General features: G+C 43.6%; 2 protein-coding genes across 2 annotated transcripts in view; one reads left to right on the top strand and one right to left on the bottom strand.

Annotated features, from left to right (window-relative positions):
- LOC143961561 (uncharacterized) overlaps positions 1–21,778 on the bottom strand; it is a 456,309-nt gene that overhangs the window by 325,210 nt on the left and 109,321 nt on the right. The gene's annotated exons all lie outside the window — the stretch shown is intronic.
- LOC143961560 (uncharacterized) lies at positions 799–3,802 on the top strand. The gene has a single exon (XM_077470869.1). The coding sequence runs from the start codon at positions 851–853 to the stop codon at positions 3,662–3,664; it is 2,814 nt and encodes a 937-aa protein (XP_077326995.1). The 5' UTR covers positions 799–850; the 3' UTR covers positions 3,665–3,802.

The raw sequence follows: 21,778 nt of genomic DNA, 5'->3' as shown, positions 1-21,778 counted from the left end.
TATAAACAATTGGTCAATTAGATCAGGGATGCTGGAAAAGTCCCGCTTTGGTAAGAGTGATACAATCTATGGTAAGGTTATGGAACCCTAGGTTTCCTCCATAGGTTGCTTGGGGTTCCTTGAGCAATGAGCAATTTATGCCCCTCAGAAAAGTTCCTACGACACCATTTCTTTTTAGCTATCTGTAAGGGGATAATTCTTCCCAATGGCCACAACTGTAGGGAGCATTCCTCCCGCTGACCAACACACTAATGTATCATGAGTTGTAGATATAGTCATTTTTACATTTTTATCAGAAGTTCCTTGAGCCTGGAAAGTTATTTTAAGGGTGTTTCTGTGTTTCAAAGATTGAGAAAGGATGATCTATGTAGACATACAAATCTACAGCAATCACTGCACTATAGTTCCAAGGCTTCTTTACACATCCTGCTACCTTTATGACATCCTAATACTGTTTCCCCAGTGTTAAGATGCTCCCCTAACTTTTCTAATGCAGTGTCCCCTGTATAAATTAGACTTGTTACCCATTTCTGGGTGTTAAAACGGTATTACATTTGACAAGCCTTTATTGATTAGTTCTTGACAGTATAATCCCCCTGATAAATACACGCTTCTGACAGTATACAAATGACATTTAAATAGTATAGGTTTCTACTACATACAGTTATGGGTAAAGTGAGACTTGAATCTTCCTTTGAAGATATTGTGGGTGTATTTCCTGTTTTGCGTTGGTTATCTTGCACAATTAGGAAAGGGAAGTATGATCAGATAAATACCTTGAACACCAGTCAAGTCTCTATGTCAGCTAATTTTCACAGTTGGTTCTACATACCAACCACAAAAAGACATCATGAATATCTACAGCTCGGTTTTCTCACAGCTTCTTTGCTTGATTTTTTTTTGTTCTTTTTGTCAATCTCTCCTCAGACAGAACTGTCAGGTTCTGGAAAAGAATTATTATGCACAGTTCATGGATCTGAAGTTTGACATATGTGAGGGATTTGAGGAATTCAATTTTTCCATTGCCGTCCATTGTGACCAGGTGAAAAACCTTCACTTGGCACTGAAAGATGCCCCATTGGAAACGGATTGGCTTTGTCTAAAGAACTATCGTGGTGTGACAATGGAACATGGAGTCTTCTCTCGATTCACAAGACTGAATGTTCTCTACATAGAAACAAGAGATGTTGACCTCGAACCTGGTACCTTCAGTGGTCTTCCTCAACTAACCACTCTTTGGATCAGTGCAGCATCTGTGTCTAATAACATTACATTTCATAAGGATACTTTTTATGGATTGAATTCACTGCAAGAACTGAAAATATCTTTTATACATTTATCAGCATTCAACATTTCCATATTCAACCATCTACATCTCTTGGACAATCTTGGTTTGGAAAATAACAACATCCGTTATCTATCTGAAGTAACAGCATCACTAGGAATATTCAAAAACCTTAAAAAACTTTCTATACTTGACAATGACATTCGTAAACTTAGAACGGCTGATTGTCTTACTTCACAAAATCCTACAAGTGATGGGCAGTTTGTAGATTTCAACATCAGCCACCTTGACCTGAGCGCCAGTCCATTAACCATCATTGAAACTAAGTCTCTCTGCAACTTTCCACATCTGGAGCGTTTTACTGCTGACAGATCTGGCACTGATATTGAAGAACTCTATAAATCAGGTATTAAGACAATCAAAACAATTTCATTTCAAAATGCTGGAATTCATACATTTCCAATCTGTGCTAGTGCTTCTTATTTTAAAACAGAGGAACTTCTTCTCATGTTTTCTTCCGTACATAAAATTAACACTTTCAGAGGCTCCTGTAAAAACATAAAGAAGGTAAATTTATCAGGCAATGATTTGGGTAAGTTTGGGGTAAAACAAATGCAAAAATTTGATGATTTATTGGAACTGGATTTATCAAATAATAACCTGGAAAGTTTAAAGTTGTGCAACAATGAATCTGTGCCGATGTTGAAGCTAGTTTACCTAAATGTATCTTTTAATTATTTACTAAGGCTACAGAAGGGACAGTTTGCATGCTTAAAAGAACTTAAAAGCTTATCCCTGGAGAACAACAAAATTAATCACATCGATGACTTTGCCTTTGATGGTTTGCATCAATTACAGCTTTTGAATCTTCAACATAACAACATATTCAGAATTGGTGAATTCACATTTTCCAATTTGTTTATGGTAAGACATTTAAATTTATATGAAAATGTGGTAAATACATTTCATCCTGACGCATTTAGATATCTCTTTCTTGAAGATATAAAGCTAACCTTTGATTTTAATGTTGATTTGTATTGGTGGGATGATATACGAAGATCCTTAAGAAATATCTCACTAAAGAGCAATGTTTTATTCCTGGCAAGTGACGTTTTAGATGAATTTCCTTTTCTTGAGAGCTTACAAATAGATTCATCCACCGTAGCCCTCAGCTGTGCTTTATTCGCTGAAGTTAAAGAATTACATTTGGAAAACACCTTAGATTTTACAAATCTGGATGCACAGTGGAGCCCATTTGCCAGTTTTACAAAACTTGAAAAACTGTATTACTCTGTACAGCCACAGGCTCTTTCTAATAGCAATATTATTATCAACTCCTTGAAAGACATATCATCATTAAAGTTCCTTTATTTGCACAATATTAATAGCATCATTAAATATAATCAGATAAACATCAATAAAATCTTTCAAAGACTATCACATCTCAAAGTTTTACATTTAAATAATGCCGGAATAGATCATTTGGATTCCAAGGATGTTTTTAGCGATTTACGGGATTTGGAATTTCTCATCATTGAAAATCAGAACATGCAAGAGATGGAGTCAATCGTATTTGACTCAATGTCCAACTTGAAGTACATTTATTTTTTGCAGACAACTTTTCCCTGTAGTTGTAAGTTCTATGGATTTCTCTTATGGCTGGAATCTAACACACATGTGTCCGCCATTGGTTTTTACAATCAAAAATGTATCATCAAGGACGTCAGCATGAATTTTATATTTTTCCTAAACAGTACTTGTCGGAGTGATTTGGATTTTATTTTGTTTGTACTGAGTTGTTCGTGCACACTGCTGTTTATGTGCTTATCTCTTTTTCATGAGAGTATCCAATGGTATATTCTGTACATAGTCTACATTGTTAAATGCTGGCTAAACCACAGGCTCCAGCAAAAAGAAAAGTACGAATATGATGTTTTTGTGTCTTACAACACAAACGATGAGCTTTGGGTCACAGAGCAACTTCTTCCCAACCTGGAGCAGAAGGGTCCTCCATTCTTCAAAGTGTGTATCCATAACCGGGATTTTGAGGTCGGCAGAGACATTGTGGAGAACATTATGGACAGTATCTATAGCAGCAGATGGACGGTCTGTATCATTACCCATAATTACTTGCAGAGTAACTGGTGTTCCCTGGAAATGAGGATGGCAACGTACAAGCTACTAACAGAGAGTAAGGAATCTCTTATACTGATATTCCTTGATAAGATCTCCAGAGAAGAGCTGCAGTATTACCATAGACTGACTAAGCTTTTGAATAAGAAGACCTATCTGGACTGGCCAGATCATGAAAATGGACAGCAGCTATTCTGGGCAAGATTACGTAAAGTGGTCGCTAAGTCTGGAAGAATAAATAAATAGAAGCATATTCATGTTTCAACTGTGAATTACAGGTGAATATTGGGCTTTAATATACATTTCTGACTGCAGATGTTACAAAATTATGAAAATGTTATTGGTTTTTCAACATATGTTGTTAAAAACTTGCCAATTGTCCTAAAACAGGGGGGGGGGGGCAGAGAAAGAGGAGGGGAAGGGGGCGAGAAGTAGGGAGTAAATCAGAGAGAGAAGAAAGAGGATTGGATAGGGAGAGGGAGGAAGAAAGAGGATTGGATAGGGAGAGGGAGGAAGGAAGAGGATTGGATAGGGAGAGGGAGGAAGGAAGAGGATTGGATAGGGAGAGGGAGGAAGAAAGAGGATTGGATAGGGAGAGGGAGGAAGAAAGAGGATTGGCTAGGGAGAGGGAGGAAGAAAGAGGATTGGCTAGGGAGAGGGAGGAAGGAAGAGGATTGGATAGGGAGAGGGAGGATGAAAGAGGATTGGATAGGGAGAGGGAGGAAGAGAGAGGGGAAGAAGAGAGGGTGAGAGAGAGACAAAGCAAGAGGGTGGGAAGTACAAGTGAGAAACGATAAGGGGAAATAGGTGAGATTGGGAGGGAGAGGGGGAGAGGATGGGGAGAGAAAGAGAGGCGGAGAGCGGTTGGAGGAGAGAGAAAAGGAAGGGAGAGGTTGGGGAGAGAGAAAAGGAAGGGAGAGTGGAGGGGGAGAGAGAAAGGAAGGGAGAAGGGAGGGGGGAGAGAGAAAGGAAGGGAGAAGGGAGGGGGAGAGAAAGGAAGGGAGAGGGGAGGGGGGAGAGAGAAAGAAAGGGAGAGGGGAGGGGGAGAGAGAAAGGGAGAGGGGAGGGGGTAGAGAGAAAGGAAGGGAGAGGGGAAGGGGGAGAGGAGAGGAGAGTGAGAAATAAGGGGAGAGAAGGGGAGGAGAAGGGAGAGAGGGAAAGAGAGTGTGTGAGAGAGGGAGCATGAAGGGAAAGGGGAAAGAAAGAGAGGGAGGAAGAGATAGAAAGAGAGAGAGAGAGAAATCAAGAGGGAGGAGAGAAAAAGGAGTATGAGGGGAGGGGAAGCGATGGGAATACGATAGAGAATAAAAAAGGAGAAGGAGAGGAAAGAGGGAGGAGAGAGCTAGAGACAGAGGAGAGAGAGAAGGGAGAGGGTGGAGAGAGAATGTGACAGAAAGGGAGAGGGGAGGGATGGAGAGTGAAGAAGGGAGGGGGGAGAGAGAGGGAAAGAGGTGGGGTAAATGGAGGGGGGTAAAGGAGAGAGCGGGGGGAGAAGGAAGGAGGGGAAATGGAGAAAGAATGTTCCCAGGGGTGTGCATTCATATGCTTACATATACAACCATATCCTGTAATTCAGGGGTCTTCAAACTTTCTAAACATAAGGCCAGTTTACTAATCATTGGTATATCCAGTACTCGGAGGGTTGGGCTCTCCCTTTCAATTTTGTTTTGTTTACAACCCCAGCACATATGTACTTCCCGACCCATAAGGAGACACTCTGACATCTCTTTAGAATAACGAGATTACCTTGAGCTCAGTTAACATCCAATTACAAGCTCAGTTATGGAAATACAAATTTAACATCAATTGCACAGGATAGATGTAACATATAACACTATATATGTTTGATGGACACGGTATGTCAGCTGTTCATTTTTGGATATGGCAATACTCAATTATTCTGATATTGTTGAATACTTTAAAAGGATGAAGAGAGGGCGCATTACCCAAGTAATAGTTATTAAAATCAAAAAGAAGGAAACATACTCGCAAACAAGTGGATAGTAAAAGCACATCAGAGTCCATAATGAACAAAAAGCAACCGGGTCACCGGACTGTGTCCGACACGCTGGAGAACCTTCCAGATGGCTGATGCGTTTCAAGGGGAGATCCCCTCTTCCTCAGAGCCTCAGGGACTCTGATATGCTTTTACTATCCTCTTGTTTGTGAGTATGTTTCCTTCCTTTTGATTTTAATAAATATCACTTGGGTAAAGCGCAGTGTTCCCGTTGGGTATCCCCTGACCCTTGGAGGGCAGCAAGGTCTGTGAATGGAATGGGAGCCATAGGAATTCCAGGCTTCTTCCATTGCCATTGTGCTACTGTTGAGCGCAGGAGATTTTGTTTGACTGTGATTGTTGATTACTTGCCATAAGTTTTCTGTTCTCCCAACTGTATATGACTGATCATTTTGAAATACTTGCCAGATTGGCATTATCTGTTGTAAACTTGTTAACTTTGAAAAAAATTCTAATAAAATCCTTGAAAAAGAAAAAAAAGAGCAAGTTTACTGTCCTTCAGACTTTTGGGAAGCCAGACTATGGCCAGTGGGAGTAGAAAATGTCCTGGTGTCCAGTAGGAGTAAACAATGCTGTATCTTTGGTGTCAGTGGGAGGAGTAGTGACCCATCGTTGGTATCATTGGAATAAATAGTGCCCCATTGTTGGGGAAATAGTGCCACATGGTTGGTGTCAATGGAAAGAAACCTGCCTTATCGTTGGTGTCAGTGGGAGGAATAGTGGCTCATTGTTGGTATCAATGACAGGAATTCTGCCTGATTTTTGATGTCAACAGATGGAAGAGTGCCCCAAAGGCCAAGTAAAGGCAAGCAAAGGGCCACATCTGACCCCCAGGCCACAATTTGGAGACAGCTACTGTAATTCATTTTTACTGGCGGCTGCATTAAACACCTGTGGATCCCCAGTGCTGAAATATGGCCATATTTTACATATATGCCCCAATACACCATTGTTTGTGAGCACTAAACAAGTACCCTATTCAATTACTACATAATAAAAACAGGGGTGAACAGCGGCGCTAGATATGGTGATAACATAAAATTATATAGCAACTGGAATATAGGTATACATAAAATGTGTGTGAATAAGCACACATAATATTAAAACATTTGTTAAAACATAATGTCCATAAATGATCGGAGATCTTGTATGATTAGCACCTGGAGGCACCTCCCTTAGAGTGAAGCGATGAGCTCTGTGTAGAAATGGGAACAGTGGGGCGCCAGACTGAGTGCAGTATAAATCATATATTTAATAAAAACAAGTAGTAACTCACAGGTTAAATTAGATGAGTTCAGTATGTGGTGAAAATCGCCAGTCCTGGAGTCTCATAAATGTCTTCCCTTTGCAGCCTGGGGCACTGGTGTGATCTTACAGGGATCCAGAGAATGCTGGGAACCAGGAGGCAGGAAACAAGAAGCAGCTGGTGGTGACTTCACAGGAACAGGAAATGGGATTATTCACAGTGGCAAGGAATGGTAATGCATTTCGAAGCTACAGCTTCTTCATCAGACCATGATTGGCTGGCAAACCTGGCAGTCTTATATTACAGAGGAAATAGAAACAGAGAGATCTGATGGGCTGGCCGGCCCATCAATCAAATACACAGATTCAAAGAGGTAGATGGCTGGAGACCGAAGTGAATGTAAATATGAGTAAGAAGCTTGCTGATTAATAGTGGAAGATAAGTTTATAACGTTTGCAGAAATCGATCAATTCACTAATTGATTAAATACATAAATATAAAATGTATAAATATACCTCAAATTTAAAATTAATACATTTTTATAAGTAAATTAACCAAAAAATGAATTAAGAAAATTATTAGCAATTTGGAAATCAATTGATTATTATAAATTATAATGAATTAAGAAAATGGTGAGAATGGAGGAAAGAAAGGACTCTATGCTAGGTATAATATTAAGGTTCTAAGCTATATCATGACCAAAAATACTTCTCAAAAGGATAAAATCGAATCTTCAGATAATAAATGGTTAATGGATAATGCTGGGGATACCCACTGTGTATATATGTGTGCACACATATAGTCATACATATACACACACGCACACAAATATAATAACAGCTCATGCATACCCACATACCTGCACGTACGTGCAGTTGTAAACATGTACATGTGCAACAAACGCATGTATATACGTGAGTATATACAAACATCTTTCTGTCCCAATACTCTCTAGAGGGAACATAATATTGTATAAAAAAGGGGAAGGGGAAGAAAAAAAAAAGGAAAAGGGGGTGGTAAAAACAAAAACAAAAAGGGGGGGTGGTAAAAAAAAGGGGTGGTGCCAAATTTGTGTTTGTTGCCCAAATGAGCTATTTAGTGGATAAGACTGGGTATCCATTCACCAGTAACCGGGCAACCCACTGAGGCATGACCAGAGGAAAATCACACCAGCACTTGATTAAATAACAGTGCTGATCTCGATCTCCTCGTTCATTCCCCTAGGAGACATAGTATCCAAAGTGAAAATCCAATACGTTTCCTGACGACACAGTCTTTTGAAACGTTCTGCTGGGGGAAATTTATCTGGAATTGATTCAAGGACCCAAACTTTTAGATCCTTGGATGATTGTTTATGATATTCTAGAAAGTGGCGGGGGACACTATGTTTAGGGAGACCAGCATCGACAAATCTGCGATGTTCCCCAAATCTGGCTCTAAGGGCTCTGATTGTACGGCCCACATATAGCATGCCACAAGGGCAAACTAGACAGTAGACCACAAACATGGAAGAACAGTTATGGAAGGTGGTGGATGTGTATGTCTTACCCTTATGAGCAAAGGATTTTTGACCATGTTCAATATGAGCACAAGTCAGGCACAGGGATTTTTTACACTGAAACATGCCCACCAGAGGAATGAGTGTTAGTTGAATGTTATTGGAAATAGATTGGGCAGATTTCATTTTGCTAGGAGCGATTTTCCCTTTTATATTTGGAGCCTTCCTATAGGCAAATTGTGGCATTGTAGGAATAGTGGTTTTTAAGTGTGGGTCTTGCTGTAGTATAGACCAGTGTTTTTTGAAAACGCTCTCCATTTTCCAGTGTTTGTGGTGAAATTGAGTTATGAATCTTGTTCCTACATTTTCTTGTGATCGCTGTTTTGATTTTGGAATGTCATCGGTATTGTAAACCATATGAGCCTGGTCAATGAGGTCTGGGGGTAGCCTTTTTCTATAAATTTCTGTTTGAGGTGAAATTTTTATTAAATATATGATTTATACTGCACTCAGTTACTACATAATACACAATCCTCATCAAGTAAGAAATACATTTAAAAAAAAAACACCTCACCTTCCATGACTAACCAAAGTCCTCCTTCATTTTTGTCTCATGTGTTCCCCCTTTAAGACACTGCAGTTCACAGTGTGAGAACTTCAGCAACAGGGGCAGTGTTCCCAATACGGAAAGCAGTGGGCAAGACAAGGTGTGACCAGGTGATAACTGACAAGTCTAATGATTTGTGTATTATTAGTGATAATTCTTATAGCCACGCCCCCCGTAACATCTTCTTACCCCATTGTAGTGTAAGCAGGCACAGCCTACATGTAATCCTACTCATTGCCACCTTATCACAGGAAGCTGCATTAGGTGGACTTAACTGACAAAACTGACAAAAACAACACTTATTTGCTTCACTTTGCAAGAGGACCAATGCCGCGTACACACGATTGGAAATTCTGCCAGCAAAAGACCGGTTTGAGCTTTTGGTCGGAAAATGCGACCGTGTGTATGGTCCATCGGACTTTTGCTGGCGGAATTTCGGCCAGCAAAAGATTGAGAGCAGGTTCTCAATTTTTCAGATGGACGGAAATTCCGATCGTCTGTGGCAATTTCCGGCGCATAAAATTCCGTCGCATGCTCGGAAACAATTCGACGCATGCTCGGAAGCATTGAACTTCATTTTCACGGCTCATCGTACGTGTTGTACGTCACCGCGTTCTTGACAGTTCGGAATTTGGTCTGACCGTGCGTAGGCAACACAAGCTTGAGCGGAATTCTGTGGGAATTTAGTTGGAAAAACCATCCAAGGCTTTTCCAACGAGAATTCCGATCGTGTGTACGCGGCATAAGAGATATATTTGAGTCCTGCAACACACATTTTTAGGAGGCCATTGTTCTGCTACCAAATATATGATATCCCCAGTGGTTTTCTGCAATGACTATGGTAGATGAAAAATAAAAGAAATGTGGCTCTTAATAACCTCAAAGAGAATGTGTCCTTAAATAAATTAACAGTGACCAATAAACGAAATGTGCAACATATTGCAGTATTAGCAACTAATTAATTGCAGTGCAAAAATATTAATACTAATAATAATGACTGTAACAACCTAAATTAATACAGGTACCAGTAATCGGTGATTGTGAAACAAATATCCAAATAAAGTGCAAAGTGACAGTTAACAAAAAGTGCAAAGTGACAATCGGTGCAAATAAATTCTTCTGCAAATATGAAACAATTTGTGACACAACATTTTCAAAGTGCAGAAAGTAAAGTAAAGTGCTGGATCTCAATATGCAAGTCAGTTCATCCGATAAAGTGCATCCAGTATAAAGTGCATGTGCCACACTCTAGTTAATGTACTCCATCCAAAGTGAGTGATATTGTTTCCCCCCACCTCTCACCTCATGTAGCAGGTAAATTAGCACAGCTTAACCACTTGCTTACTGGGCACTTAAACCCCCCTCCTGTCCAGACCTATTTTCAGCTTTCAGCGCTGTCGCATTTTGAATGACAATTGAGCGGTCATACAACACTGTACCCAAATAAAATTTTTCTATTTTTTTTCCCATAAACAGAGCTTTCTTTTGGTGGTATTTGATCACCTCTGTGGTTTTTATTTTTTGTTAAAAAAATTGAAAGACCAAATTTTAAAAAAAAAAAGATATTTTTTTATATTTTGTTATAAAATTGTGTAAACAGGTAATTTTTCTCCTTCATTGATGTACGCTGAAGAGGCAGCAGTGATGGGCACCAATAGGTGGCAGTGATGGGCACTGATGGGCGGCAATAATGGGCACTGATCAGCACTGCTTGCTTACACTGACAGACTGCACTGCTAGGTGGCACTGATTGGCACCACTGGTGGGCATTGATAGGTGGCACACTTGGGCATTGATAGGTGGCACTGGCAGGGAGTACTGAATGGCACAGAGAAGGCATCTTTACCTCGGCTTTTTTTAATAGCGTGAGGAGAAAAAATAGCTGACTACCGAGCTTTTGTTTACATCATGTGATCAGCTGTCATTGGCTGACAGCTGATCACATGGTAAGGGGCCGGGATTGGCCCCTTACTAGGATCGGTGATCAGCCGAGTCTTCGTGACTCAGTGATTACAGCACACTCCCCGCTCGCACTGTAGGGCGCGCGGGGCGTGTGCACAGGTGAGGATGTCCTATGATGGCCTCCCGGAAATTGAAGTCTGCGCTGTAGCTGTCATTCGGCTATGGCCCGGACCTCAACTGGTTAAATACTCCCCACTGGCCGAACAATAGCAACTAATCCCACGTACACACGACCGGACTTTCCAGCAGACTAGGTCTGACGGTCTTTAGTTTTGAACGTGATGACGTAAACGGTACTAAAAAAAGGAAGTAGCCAATAGCTACCGTCAGGCACTCGCATCGACTCCGGGAGCCTATGTGTCCTAGTGGCCCGGTGTCCACAGGTTGAAGCGACATAACATAGTGTTGTTTCACCCAGCCGTGGCATTCTGCCGCAGTACAACTGCGGCGGCTGGTTGGCAAGTGGTTAAGGGAGTAAAAACTTCCAGGGCTGAAGTGGTTAAAGTGGGCATTTCATGAGAAAAAGGTCAGTCCTCTACACCCCTCCAAGCAGAAATACTTTGGAAAAAACTCTTTAAAAAATGATTTTACAAAAAGAAATAAAAATGGCTTCCAACTTTTTTGTTAGTATGAGTGTCATGCCTCACACTGAACATTGCAATGAGCTAGACAGTATTCTACAGGATTTTATTATTCAGAACATGAAAGGGTAACCAATTACAGAAACAGGCATTCAAAGTGCACTGTACCTAAACATTTGTAATTGCAACAATTTTCTGGGCGAAGTGGTGCATTATCAATCAAAGATGAATCCAAAAAAGAAAAGAAAACAAACAGATAGGATGTTCCCTACAAGAAACTTTAGAGGCATAATACATTAAGTATAGTGAGCAAACATTATACAGCCATGTCCAAAAATATTGGAACCCTTGCATTTCTGTCAGATAATGCACCACTTTGCCCAGAAAATTGTTGCAATTACAAATGTTTAGGCATTCTCATGTTTATTTATTTTCTTTGTATTGGTATGACACAAAAAAAGTGGAAAAACAAAGAGCCAAATCTGACGCATTCCACGCAAAACTCCAAAAATGTACTGGACAAAATTATTGGCAACCTCAATTTAATATTTAGTAGCACACGCCATGGAAAAAATAACTGAACTCAATCTCTTCCTGCAACCATCAATTCATTTATTAGACCTCTCTACTGGAATTTTGGACCACTCTTCTTTTGCCAACTGCTCCAAGTCTCACAGATAGGAAGGGTTCCTTTTCCCAACTGCTGTTTTGAGATCCCTCCACAGGAGCTCTATGGGATTTAGATCTGCACTCATTGCTGGCCAGTTCAGTATTGTCCTGGATATTTTATTGATAGGCAACTCCTATCCTTATATTGATTAGTGGTTCCAGATTATTAATAACTACTGCAATAGGGAACAGACACAAAATATACACTCCTTCCAACATAACTGTTCTGTTTATTTTGACACAATTGAAGGTTTTTAAAAACATGATTACGTAGGTATAACATTAATATTACAATTGTATGTTTATGGTAACAAGGGGCGTAACATAGGCAGGCTAATCCTAATCAGGACTCGAAAGAATGCAAACATGTAATGAAAACATTATTAGTGCCGTGTATGCAATACATACAACATAGAATACAATTATATACAGAACTTACGATTTTCCTTTACAATCTCCTCTCTGTTGATCAATATTTTGATCACTAACCATACCTTCTATCACCTTTAACCGGGAACCTCCACACGCTTAGATGGAGGTAGTCCTGGCCAAAGAGGAAAACTCCATTGTGGAGAATATAATGGCTGAACAGCTTTTTCATTACAAAATTACTTTTCATTGTGAAAAGCAAATGATTGATAAGGAGTATTGGGTGTACACTCCTGTGGCCAGAATGGCCTTCTAACTTAATTGTTGACATGGTGACTTATCAGCATAGGTAAACACAGACAATGCTACATAAAGTGGAAGACATATAAAACATATCACTTGAACATGGCTGAACTACTTTTCAAATCACATTCAATATATATGTCTATCCCTTACAATTAAAGCATTTAAACAAATAGTACCCCAGACTGTGATTCCAAAAGGAAAACAAATCAAACAGAGACAGGGTCTAGTTTTGGTTCAGGTTGAAAAAGAAAAGAAATATGTGTCTGACAGCAATATACATATAAAGGATGTTCAAAAGGTATTTCTAGTGGGAGTTAGGAGGGTGTGTAGCTATCGGATTCAAGAGGGAATGTTGAGTCATCCCAAACTTTCCAAGTTTTATCAAACTGGGGTAGGTTACCATCAATCTTGCAGTCATGTGTCCCATCCTGTGTATATCTGCAATTATAGAGAGAAAAATGGTGGACAGTAGGAGGAGAGAAAGAGAGCCAATGTCTAGGGATGGCTCGTTTTGCTGCTAGTAGTATAAAGGACCCAAGTTTCTATAATGGTTTGGAAATGCCTGGGAGAGGGAGGCCCAAAAGGAAATGAACAGGAGTCATTTGAACAGTTGTAGAGAGCAATGATTATAACAGCTTGTGGACCTCAGACCAATAAGGACCTGTCAGGTCACCTTGAGGCGAGGTGCACACCGTAGGGATCTGGAGTGCACCGCAAGGTTGTGGACCCTACGGCTGACTGCTGCAGATGGGGGACAGATCCCACTGGGGTTAGAGCATAAGATTCCCTGGGGCGTGGAGTCTAAGAGCCAGCAGGTGTTCACCAGTGCCTCTGGTGGTGAGGATGGACTTGGCTGCAACTGGCTCCAGGTCGCGACCCCCAGGGTCCCCCAGCTCACACCCACAGTAGGCAACAGGAGGATAGGGATGGTGAGGGACAAAGCCAAGCATCAGATCGCATCGCTGCTATTTGCAACATATGTCTCAAGCGTATCTCGCGTGGCCAAAACATCAGCCGCTTGGGCACCACGTGCTTGACCAGACATATGTTGACCTGCCATGCAGCTCGTTGGCAAGCGTACCTCAAAGACTCCCACCAAAGAACAAAGCGGACCTCTCCTTGTTTCTCATCAGCTAGGATCTCCAACCCCACTAGACCTTCAGTCCTCTCTGAAACCTACACTGAGAGGAATGAAGGTGTAGAATTAGGTGTGTCACAGCCAAGTACTTGCGGGCACTCTGCTAGCAGGACACCCACGTCCGATTGTAGCAGGCAAATTTCCCTGCCCCAGCTGCTGGACCGTCGAAAGAAGTTCACTCCCAGCCATCCACATGCCCAGCGGTTGAATGCTAGCTTGGCTAAATTGCTAGCACTTCAACTGCTGCCTTTTCAGTTGGTAGACTTGGCCCCTTCCGTGAGTTTGTGCAATGTGCGGTTCCTCAGTGGCAGGTCCCCAAATGCCACTTTTTCTCACGGAAGGCGATTCCAGCTCTCTACCGGCATGTGAAAGGCAATGTCCTTGCCTCGCTGGAGAGGGCGGTCAGCGGTAAGGTAGATATTACCGCTGACTCATGGTCCAGCAGGCATGGACAGGGACATTACCTATCTTTCACGGCCCATTGGGTCACTCTTCTGGCAGCTGGGAAGGATGCAGGACAAGGTGCAGTAGTATTGGAGGCTGTTCCGCCACCATGCCTCCAAAATTCTACTACTGTTTGTGACACACCTCTCTCCTCCACCCTCTCCTCTTCTTTTTCCTCCATGGCCTCTTCCAGTGCTCTGTTCTTGGAACCAGCGGTGCTCCGAAGGCATTCAAGGGGCTCCACAAGTACGCAGGCAAAAAGATGCCATGCCGTGCTTCTGCTGGTTTGTTTGGGGGACAGGAACCACACTGGGGCAGATATTTTGTCAACTCTGCAGGGGCAGGCTGAGAGGTGGTTGATGCCATTCCAGATTAAGAAAGGAATGGTGGTTTGCGACAATGGCACCAACCTCCTCTCCGCCCTCCGACAGGGACAACTGACCCATGTGCCCTGTGTGGCTCACGTCCTTAACCTGGTGGTTCAGTGGTTCTTGGGCAGGTACCTGGGCTTACAGGATGTCCTGACGCAGGCCAGGAAAATCTGTGTGCATTTCCGCCAATCATTTAATGCCTATGCTCGGCTGGCTGAGCTCCAAAAGGAGTTGAACCTGCCCAAGAACCGCCTTATATGGGACATGCCCACCAGGTGGAACTCAATGTTGGCCATGCTGCAGCGGCTTCACACACAGCAGAGGGCCATCAATGAGTACCTGTGCGACTATGGCACCAGGACAGGGTCAGGGGAGCTTGTTTTTTTCTCACCACGCCAGTGGGGCATGATCAGGGATGCATGCACTGTCCTGTCACCATTTGAGGAGGCCACAAGGATGGTGAGCAGTGACAGTGCATGCATCAGTGACACTGTACCTTTTGTCCACCTGTTGGAGCAAACGCTGCATGGAATAATGGACAGGGCACTTGAGGCAGAACAGAGGCAGGAAGAAGAGGACTTCCTTGCCTCTCAAGGCCCCCTTTATCCAGACAATTTTCCTGCTGTCCCACTCATCACACAGGATGAGGAGGAGGAGTCTTGTGTCAGCATGGAGGGGGAGCCTGGCATTCAGTATCAGCAGTAGCAGTCTTTTAGGAATGATTTACAGTCCCAAGAAACCCGTGGACTTGTACGTGGCTGAGAGGAGGTGGCTGTGGATCATGTTGTCCTTAGTGACCCAGAGGACTCCGGACCGAATGCCTCAGCTAACCTACGCTGCATGGCCTCCCAGATCCTGCAAAGCCTGCGGAAGGATCCTCATATTCTTCGGATCAAGGAGAGGGACCATTACTGACTGGCCACTCTCCTTGATCCACGGTACAAGGGTAAGGTTGCAGACGTTATCTTGCCATTGCAGAGGGAGCAGAGGATGAGACATCTCCGGGAGGCATTGCAGAAAGGTCTGTGCAGCGCGTTCCCAGAGACAGGGAGGTTACAAACTCCTGGTACTGGACAGTGTGTTGCTGAGGCTTCGGTCAGTCACAGAAGGAGCGGTGGAGAAGGTGGCCGTCTAACCGATGGGTTCAGACAATTTTTTAGTCCGCAGCCCCAAGGTATGATCGGTTCCCGCAACCATCGCCAGCGTCTGATTTACATGATGCAGGAATACCTAGGGGCAAGGTCAGACTTGGACACCTTTCCCACCGAAAATCCTCTGGCTTACTGAGTCTTGAGGATGGATCACTGGCCAGAGCGTGCACAGTATGCAATTGAGCTACTGGCCTGTCCTGCATCCAGCGTTCTTTCAGAACGCACCTTCAGTACTGCTGGTGGCTTTGTAACCGATCACAGGGTGCGCCTGTCCATCGACTCGGTTGATCGACTGACCTTCATAAAGATGAATCAGTCTTGGATCACCACCAGCTACCAAGCACCTGAAGCTGATGTAACCGAATACATTTTTTTGAAATGTCACATCCCTTCAAGACTGCCTATGCTGATGCTGAGTGACTGTCCTCTTATGTTGACTGACTATCCTCTTCCACCTCAATGATCCCGCTGATATCTTGGAAGAACATTTTTGATTCTGGGTGATGCCTCCAGCCCAATTTTTCAGCCCCTGTTGTACCAGTTCAAAATTACAAACAGATTCTACTTAACACCACAAACCTACACAGTCCCTGTCTTGTTTGCACCGCCTGTATACTGCTGTCCTGAGTATATAGGGCCTGGGGGCCCCACGCCTTTCCTTTTTTTTGGGGTATGGGGTTCCCCTTAATATCCGTACAAGACCCAAAGGGCCTGGTAATGGGCAGGGGGGCTACCCATGCAATATTTCTCAATGATTTTCATCCGTATAGCCGGAACCAGATATTACATTAAAACCGCAAGCAGTTTTAAATGACTTTTTTTCCATTAAATGCCATTTTGTGCAGGGACTGTTCTAAACACGGGAAACACGTGGCACTTCACAGGCATACTATAGACACCCCCCAGGAACTATATTTAAATGAATATTTCACCTTTTTTTTCACTTTAATCATCATTAAAATCAGTGCTTCCGAAAAAACTGCCATTTTTAAAAACATTTTAGGCATTGACCCATGGCCCCTGGGGAGGGAGCCTGGTCCCCAAACCTTTTTAGGACAATATCTTGCATATTAGCCATTAAAATTAGCACTTTTTATTTCAAACGTTCAAGTCCCATAGACTTCATTGGGGTTCTAAAGTTTGCACGAATTTTCGATCCGTTTGAAAGTTCTGGTGCGAACCGAACCGGGGGGGGGTGTTGTTCAGCTCATCCCTACCCAGGGTGCTGACAACCCACGCTATGCCACTGGATACACTCCACCAATAAGGGCCCTGTGTACATGAAGCCTTATTGTCTTTCTATGTGCTAGCTGATTGATCACCATCCTGATTGAGTGACTGATATTCCGTGGAGGCCAGTGTTTGATCCAATGACTGATACTTAGTTGACTAAGATGAGCGGCCATTGCATTTATTGGTGGAGTATCTATTCCTCTGGATTAAACACCAGACTGCATGAGCTATTTCTTTCCACTGGATTTTGAAGCAACAATCTAGCACTTTCACTAAGAACTGTGTTTTTTTGATACACACCTTTTCTGCACTGGACTTTTCGTTACTCCACATATTGTGGTCAATGTTGATTATTATTCAGCATTTATTCATTAATTATGTCCAGTGACAGATTGCACCACTGCATGGCCCCACAGCTGCATGAGAGGCGCGTTCTGGGTGGACGTCATATGACGCCCTCCCAGAACTATAGTTTTCAACCTTCCCATCAATTTACTATAGGCTGCGTGGGAAGGTTTTAACCGCTTGTCGACCAGCTGCTGTCATTATACTGCGGCAGGTCGGCACTATCCCGAGAACAGTCGTAGCTGTATGTCGCTCCTTTAAGCGGGATAGCAGGTGTGCGCTTCACTACGGGGGTGCCAATGCACGTGGCTGGCAGACACGATGACCGCCGGCCATGCGCGATCGTGGGTACGAGAGGCAGAACAAGTCCCTGTTCTGCGACGAGAGGCAGATCGTGAGTTCCAACTAGCTAGGAACCAAAATCTGTCATTTCAGTCACTACCATCTCCCTACAGTTAGAACACACCCAGGGAACACAGTTAACCCCTTCATTGCCCCCTAGTGTTAATCCCTTCCCTGCCAGTGTCATTTACAGAGTAATCAGTGCATTTTTATAGCACTGATCACTGTATAATTTTCACTGGTCCCAAAAGTGTGTCAAAAGTGTCCGATTTGTCTGCCATAATGTCTCAGTCCCGATGAAAATCGCTGATCGCTGCCATAACTAGTAAAAAAAAATTAATAATAATAAAATGCCATAAATCTATCCCCTATTTTGTAGACGCTATACATTTTGCTCAAACCAATCAATATACGCCTATTGCGATTTTTATTACCAAAAATATGTAGAAGAATATATATCGACCTAAACTGAGGAAAAGAAAGCTCTATTTGTGGGGAAAAAAAGGACATCAATGTTGTTTGGGTACAATGTCACACGACCGCACAATTGTCAGTTAAAGCGCCGCAGTGCCAAATCGCAAAAAATGGCCTGGTCATTGCGCAGCCACATCTTCCGGGGCCAAAGTGGTTAACCACATGCCAACCAGCTGCCTCAGTTGTACTGCAGCAGAATGGCACAGCTGTGTAACGTTTCTTCACCTTGTGGCCCCCCAAGCCAATGCGAGTGCCTGGCGGTCTCAATCACCGCCGCCAGGCTCCTGTGATCGCCGCTGTAAACACACAGTTTCCGGGGGCGTGGCCAAGATGGCGGTGGTGTAGGATGCATAGTTGAGGAGCTCTGCATCCATCAGGGGGATTTAATCCTGTATCCACAACTTGGGACTGCTATAAATCTGCTATAATACCCCCCGGATCATTCCCGGTAGGGTATGAGATGGACCAGGAACAAATCTAAGGTGCAGAAGCAGGGGAACGCTCCCAAACCCACCAAGTCTCTGGGAGGGGCAGCGGCACACGTGGCCAACAAGCACAGCATGGCTTCCCAGATGGAGACCCCAGATCCTGCGCTCTTAGAGCAGAGCAACTTTGAAGCCCTCATGCAGGCGATCACCAGCTGCCAGTCCTCACTGTTGGAACTCACCACCAAGATCGACACAGTCCAGCTGGAGGTCTGTTGGATAGGGCAGGATTTTGATAAGATCTGCCAAAGAGTGATGGAGACGGAGCGTCAGATAGGAAATACGGAGGAAACACTGTCCGCGACCACAGAGCCTCCTTACACACACTTCAGGTAAGGGTGAGATCCCTTGAAGCCAAAGCCGAGGATGCAGAAAACCGCAATCAGTGGAACAATCTACGGATTGTAGACCTCCCAGAGGGATCAGAACGGCCTGACTCGGCAGCCTACAGGGAGCGGCTGCTCCTCACACTTTTTCCCCAGGCAACCTTCTCATCCTTCTTCATGGTGAAGCGGCCGCACCGGATGCCGTCGCAGCGGGGACAACCCAGCTCTCCACCACGCACCTTCATATTTAGGCTGCTAAATTTCCGCGACCGGGACCTAATCCTACGAAAGGCCAGAAAGATGCAGGAGATCCGACATGAGTCCGGGCGCCTGATGTTTTTCCCGGACTTCCCGGTTGACACCCAGAAGCTCCGCAGATCATTTGATGAGGTGAAATGGGCTCTGCGAGCCAAGGCCATTAAATACATTATGTTATTCCCAGCGTGCCTCCGGGTGCTGGACGGTGAAGCCACAAGGTTCTTTACCTTGCCAGCTGAGGCCTCTCAATGGCTGAATACCCTGCTGACTCGCTGATCCAGAGATCTCCTTTACCTGCAGCTGACTGGCGTACAAGCTCCGTGAGTACTAAACTGTCCCTTTTCCAATGAATGCCCTGACTTTTACCATTCCTATATGAACATTATGTGGATAAATCCCTATCCCCTTGCACATATTTAGAGACAACATGCAGGGCATCCAGAGCCTTGGACAGGCATATATGGCCCCCTGTTTCTAGTATCCCTGTCCAGGGAGCTACAGGACTCACACCCTTCAGAGACCACTTATAGCTGGAGGCTTCTGTAGGATCTGGTGCCTAGGGAAAAACTGATTGGTTGTTATTAAACCTGATGTTTGTGGCCTTCTATGTGTTCCCCTATGGATCTGACCATTTCATACCACAATACTCTCACGCTGGAATTTGTGTATGGGACAGTAAATAGGAGTCCAGCTAATGCCTCCCAACTGATGGAGGCATTTCCTCCAGACATGGTGTATCTGCACACCCCCTTTTGTTCAGCTCTACCCTCGTACTGTTCCGTTTCCCCTTTTGGTTTCACCCCTTCTAAAGTTGCAAATGGGTACCTGACTTCTGTTCATGACCCCAGATAGTCACTGACTATGGTTTGGTTTGGGCCATTAGCATGCCCCAGTTTGGGTGGGTGTGTGGGGAGGGAGGAGGGGTGGTTGGCTCAGGTTGAAATGGTTCTCAGTTCAAAAGAAGCAATGTAGTGTTTATATTATTTTAGAAAATGCTTATGTTCTCTCTGTATCTTATCTTGGGGGATGTGGCAGAGTGTGATGTGGACTGCCTCCCAGGATCTGGATGTAGTGTTAGCCAGGCTGTCTCTCAGAACTATTCTTGCCCCCATTATGGCTCCCTTAACCATCATATCGTGGAACGTCTGGGGCTTTAACTCCCTAATAAAGCGTTCCCTAGTATTTAATTTTCTGAAATCCAATATCTGACGTATGCATTTTTCAGGAAACCCACCTGACAGGTAGCAGGGTCCTTGGGCTTAAAAAACCTTGGGTGGGGCATTATTATTATGCAACATAGTCTTCATAAGCTAGAGGTGTAAGCATGCTTATCCACAAATCCCTGTCCTTTACTTTAATTGATTTGCATCTGGATCCCGGGGGCAAATTTGTAATATTACATGCTGTCATTGAAAATGTACCTATGGCGGTGGTGGAGTTATATATCCCTCCCGACCAGCATCTTTGACTATTTTGAATAGGATCACCCAATGTCTTGCCAACATATCGGTTAATAATGTGGTGCTGGCGGGAGATTTCAACATCCCTCCCTGCCCTGCACTAGACAGTTTGACACCGGGGGGGCTGTGGACTCCCCGTTATATCGCTGGGCTTCCACCTTCAACCTTACTGACGTATGGCATTGGAAGAACCCCCTCCAGAGAAAGTACACATGCCACACATTTCCTGTTCCTTTGCATGTTTGTCACACTTAAGTGTTTCGGAACATCAAACCAATTTAAACAATAGTCAAGGACAACACAATAAACACAAAATGCAATTTGTAAATGAAGGTGTTTATTATTAAAGGTGAAAAAAAATCCAAACCATCATGGCCCTGTGTGAAAAAGTGATTGCCCCCCTTGTTAAAACATACTATAACTGTGGTTGTCCACACCTGAGTTCAATTTCTCTAGCCACACCCAGGCCTGATTATTGCCACACCTGTTCACAATCAAGGCATCACTTAAATAGGAGCTGCTTGACACAGTAAGGTCCACCAGAAGATCCTTAAAAGCTACACATCATGCCGAGACCCAAAGAAATTCAGGAACAATTGAGAAAGAAAGTAATTGAGATCTATCAGTCTGGAAAGGGTTATAAAGCCATTTCCAAAGCTTTGGGAATCCAGCGAACCACAGTGAGAGCCATTATCCACAAATGGCGAAGACATGGAACAGTGGTGAACCTTCCCAGGAGTGGCCGGCCGCCTAAAATTACCCCAAGAGCGCAGCGACGACTCATCCAAGAGGTCACAAAAGACCCCACAACAACGTCCAAGGAACCGCAGGCCTCACTTGCCTCAGTTAAGGTCAGCGTTCATGCCTCCACCATCAGGAAAAGACTGGGCAAAAATGGCCTGCATGGCAGAGTTCCAAGGAGAAAACCACTGCTGAGCAAAAAGAACATCAAAGCTCGTCTCAATTTCTCCACAACACATCTTGATGATCCCCAAGACTTTTGGGACAACATTCTGTGGACCGATGAGACAAAAGTGGAACTCTTTGGAAGGTGTGTGTCCAAGTATATCTGGCGTAG

This window comes from Lithobates pipiens, unplaced genomic scaffold (assembly GCF_037356315.1).
Source record: "Lithobates pipiens isolate NorthernLeopardFrog02 unplaced genomic scaffold, aLitPip1_a1.2 Scaffold_8, whole genome shotgun sequence".
Classification (NCBI taxonomy): Eukaryota; Metazoa; Chordata; class Amphibia; order Anura; family Ranidae; genus Lithobates; species Lithobates pipiens.
The sequence above is the reverse complement of the archived record's forward strand: the minus strand, read 5'-3'. Positions and strand labels throughout refer to the sequence as shown.

What these genes read in the sequence shown, in the direction of transcription:
- LOC143961560 (XM_077470869.1), top strand. Translation starts at nt 851, where the DNA reads ATGAATATCTACAGCTCGGTTTTCTCACAGCTTCTTTGCTTGATTTTT.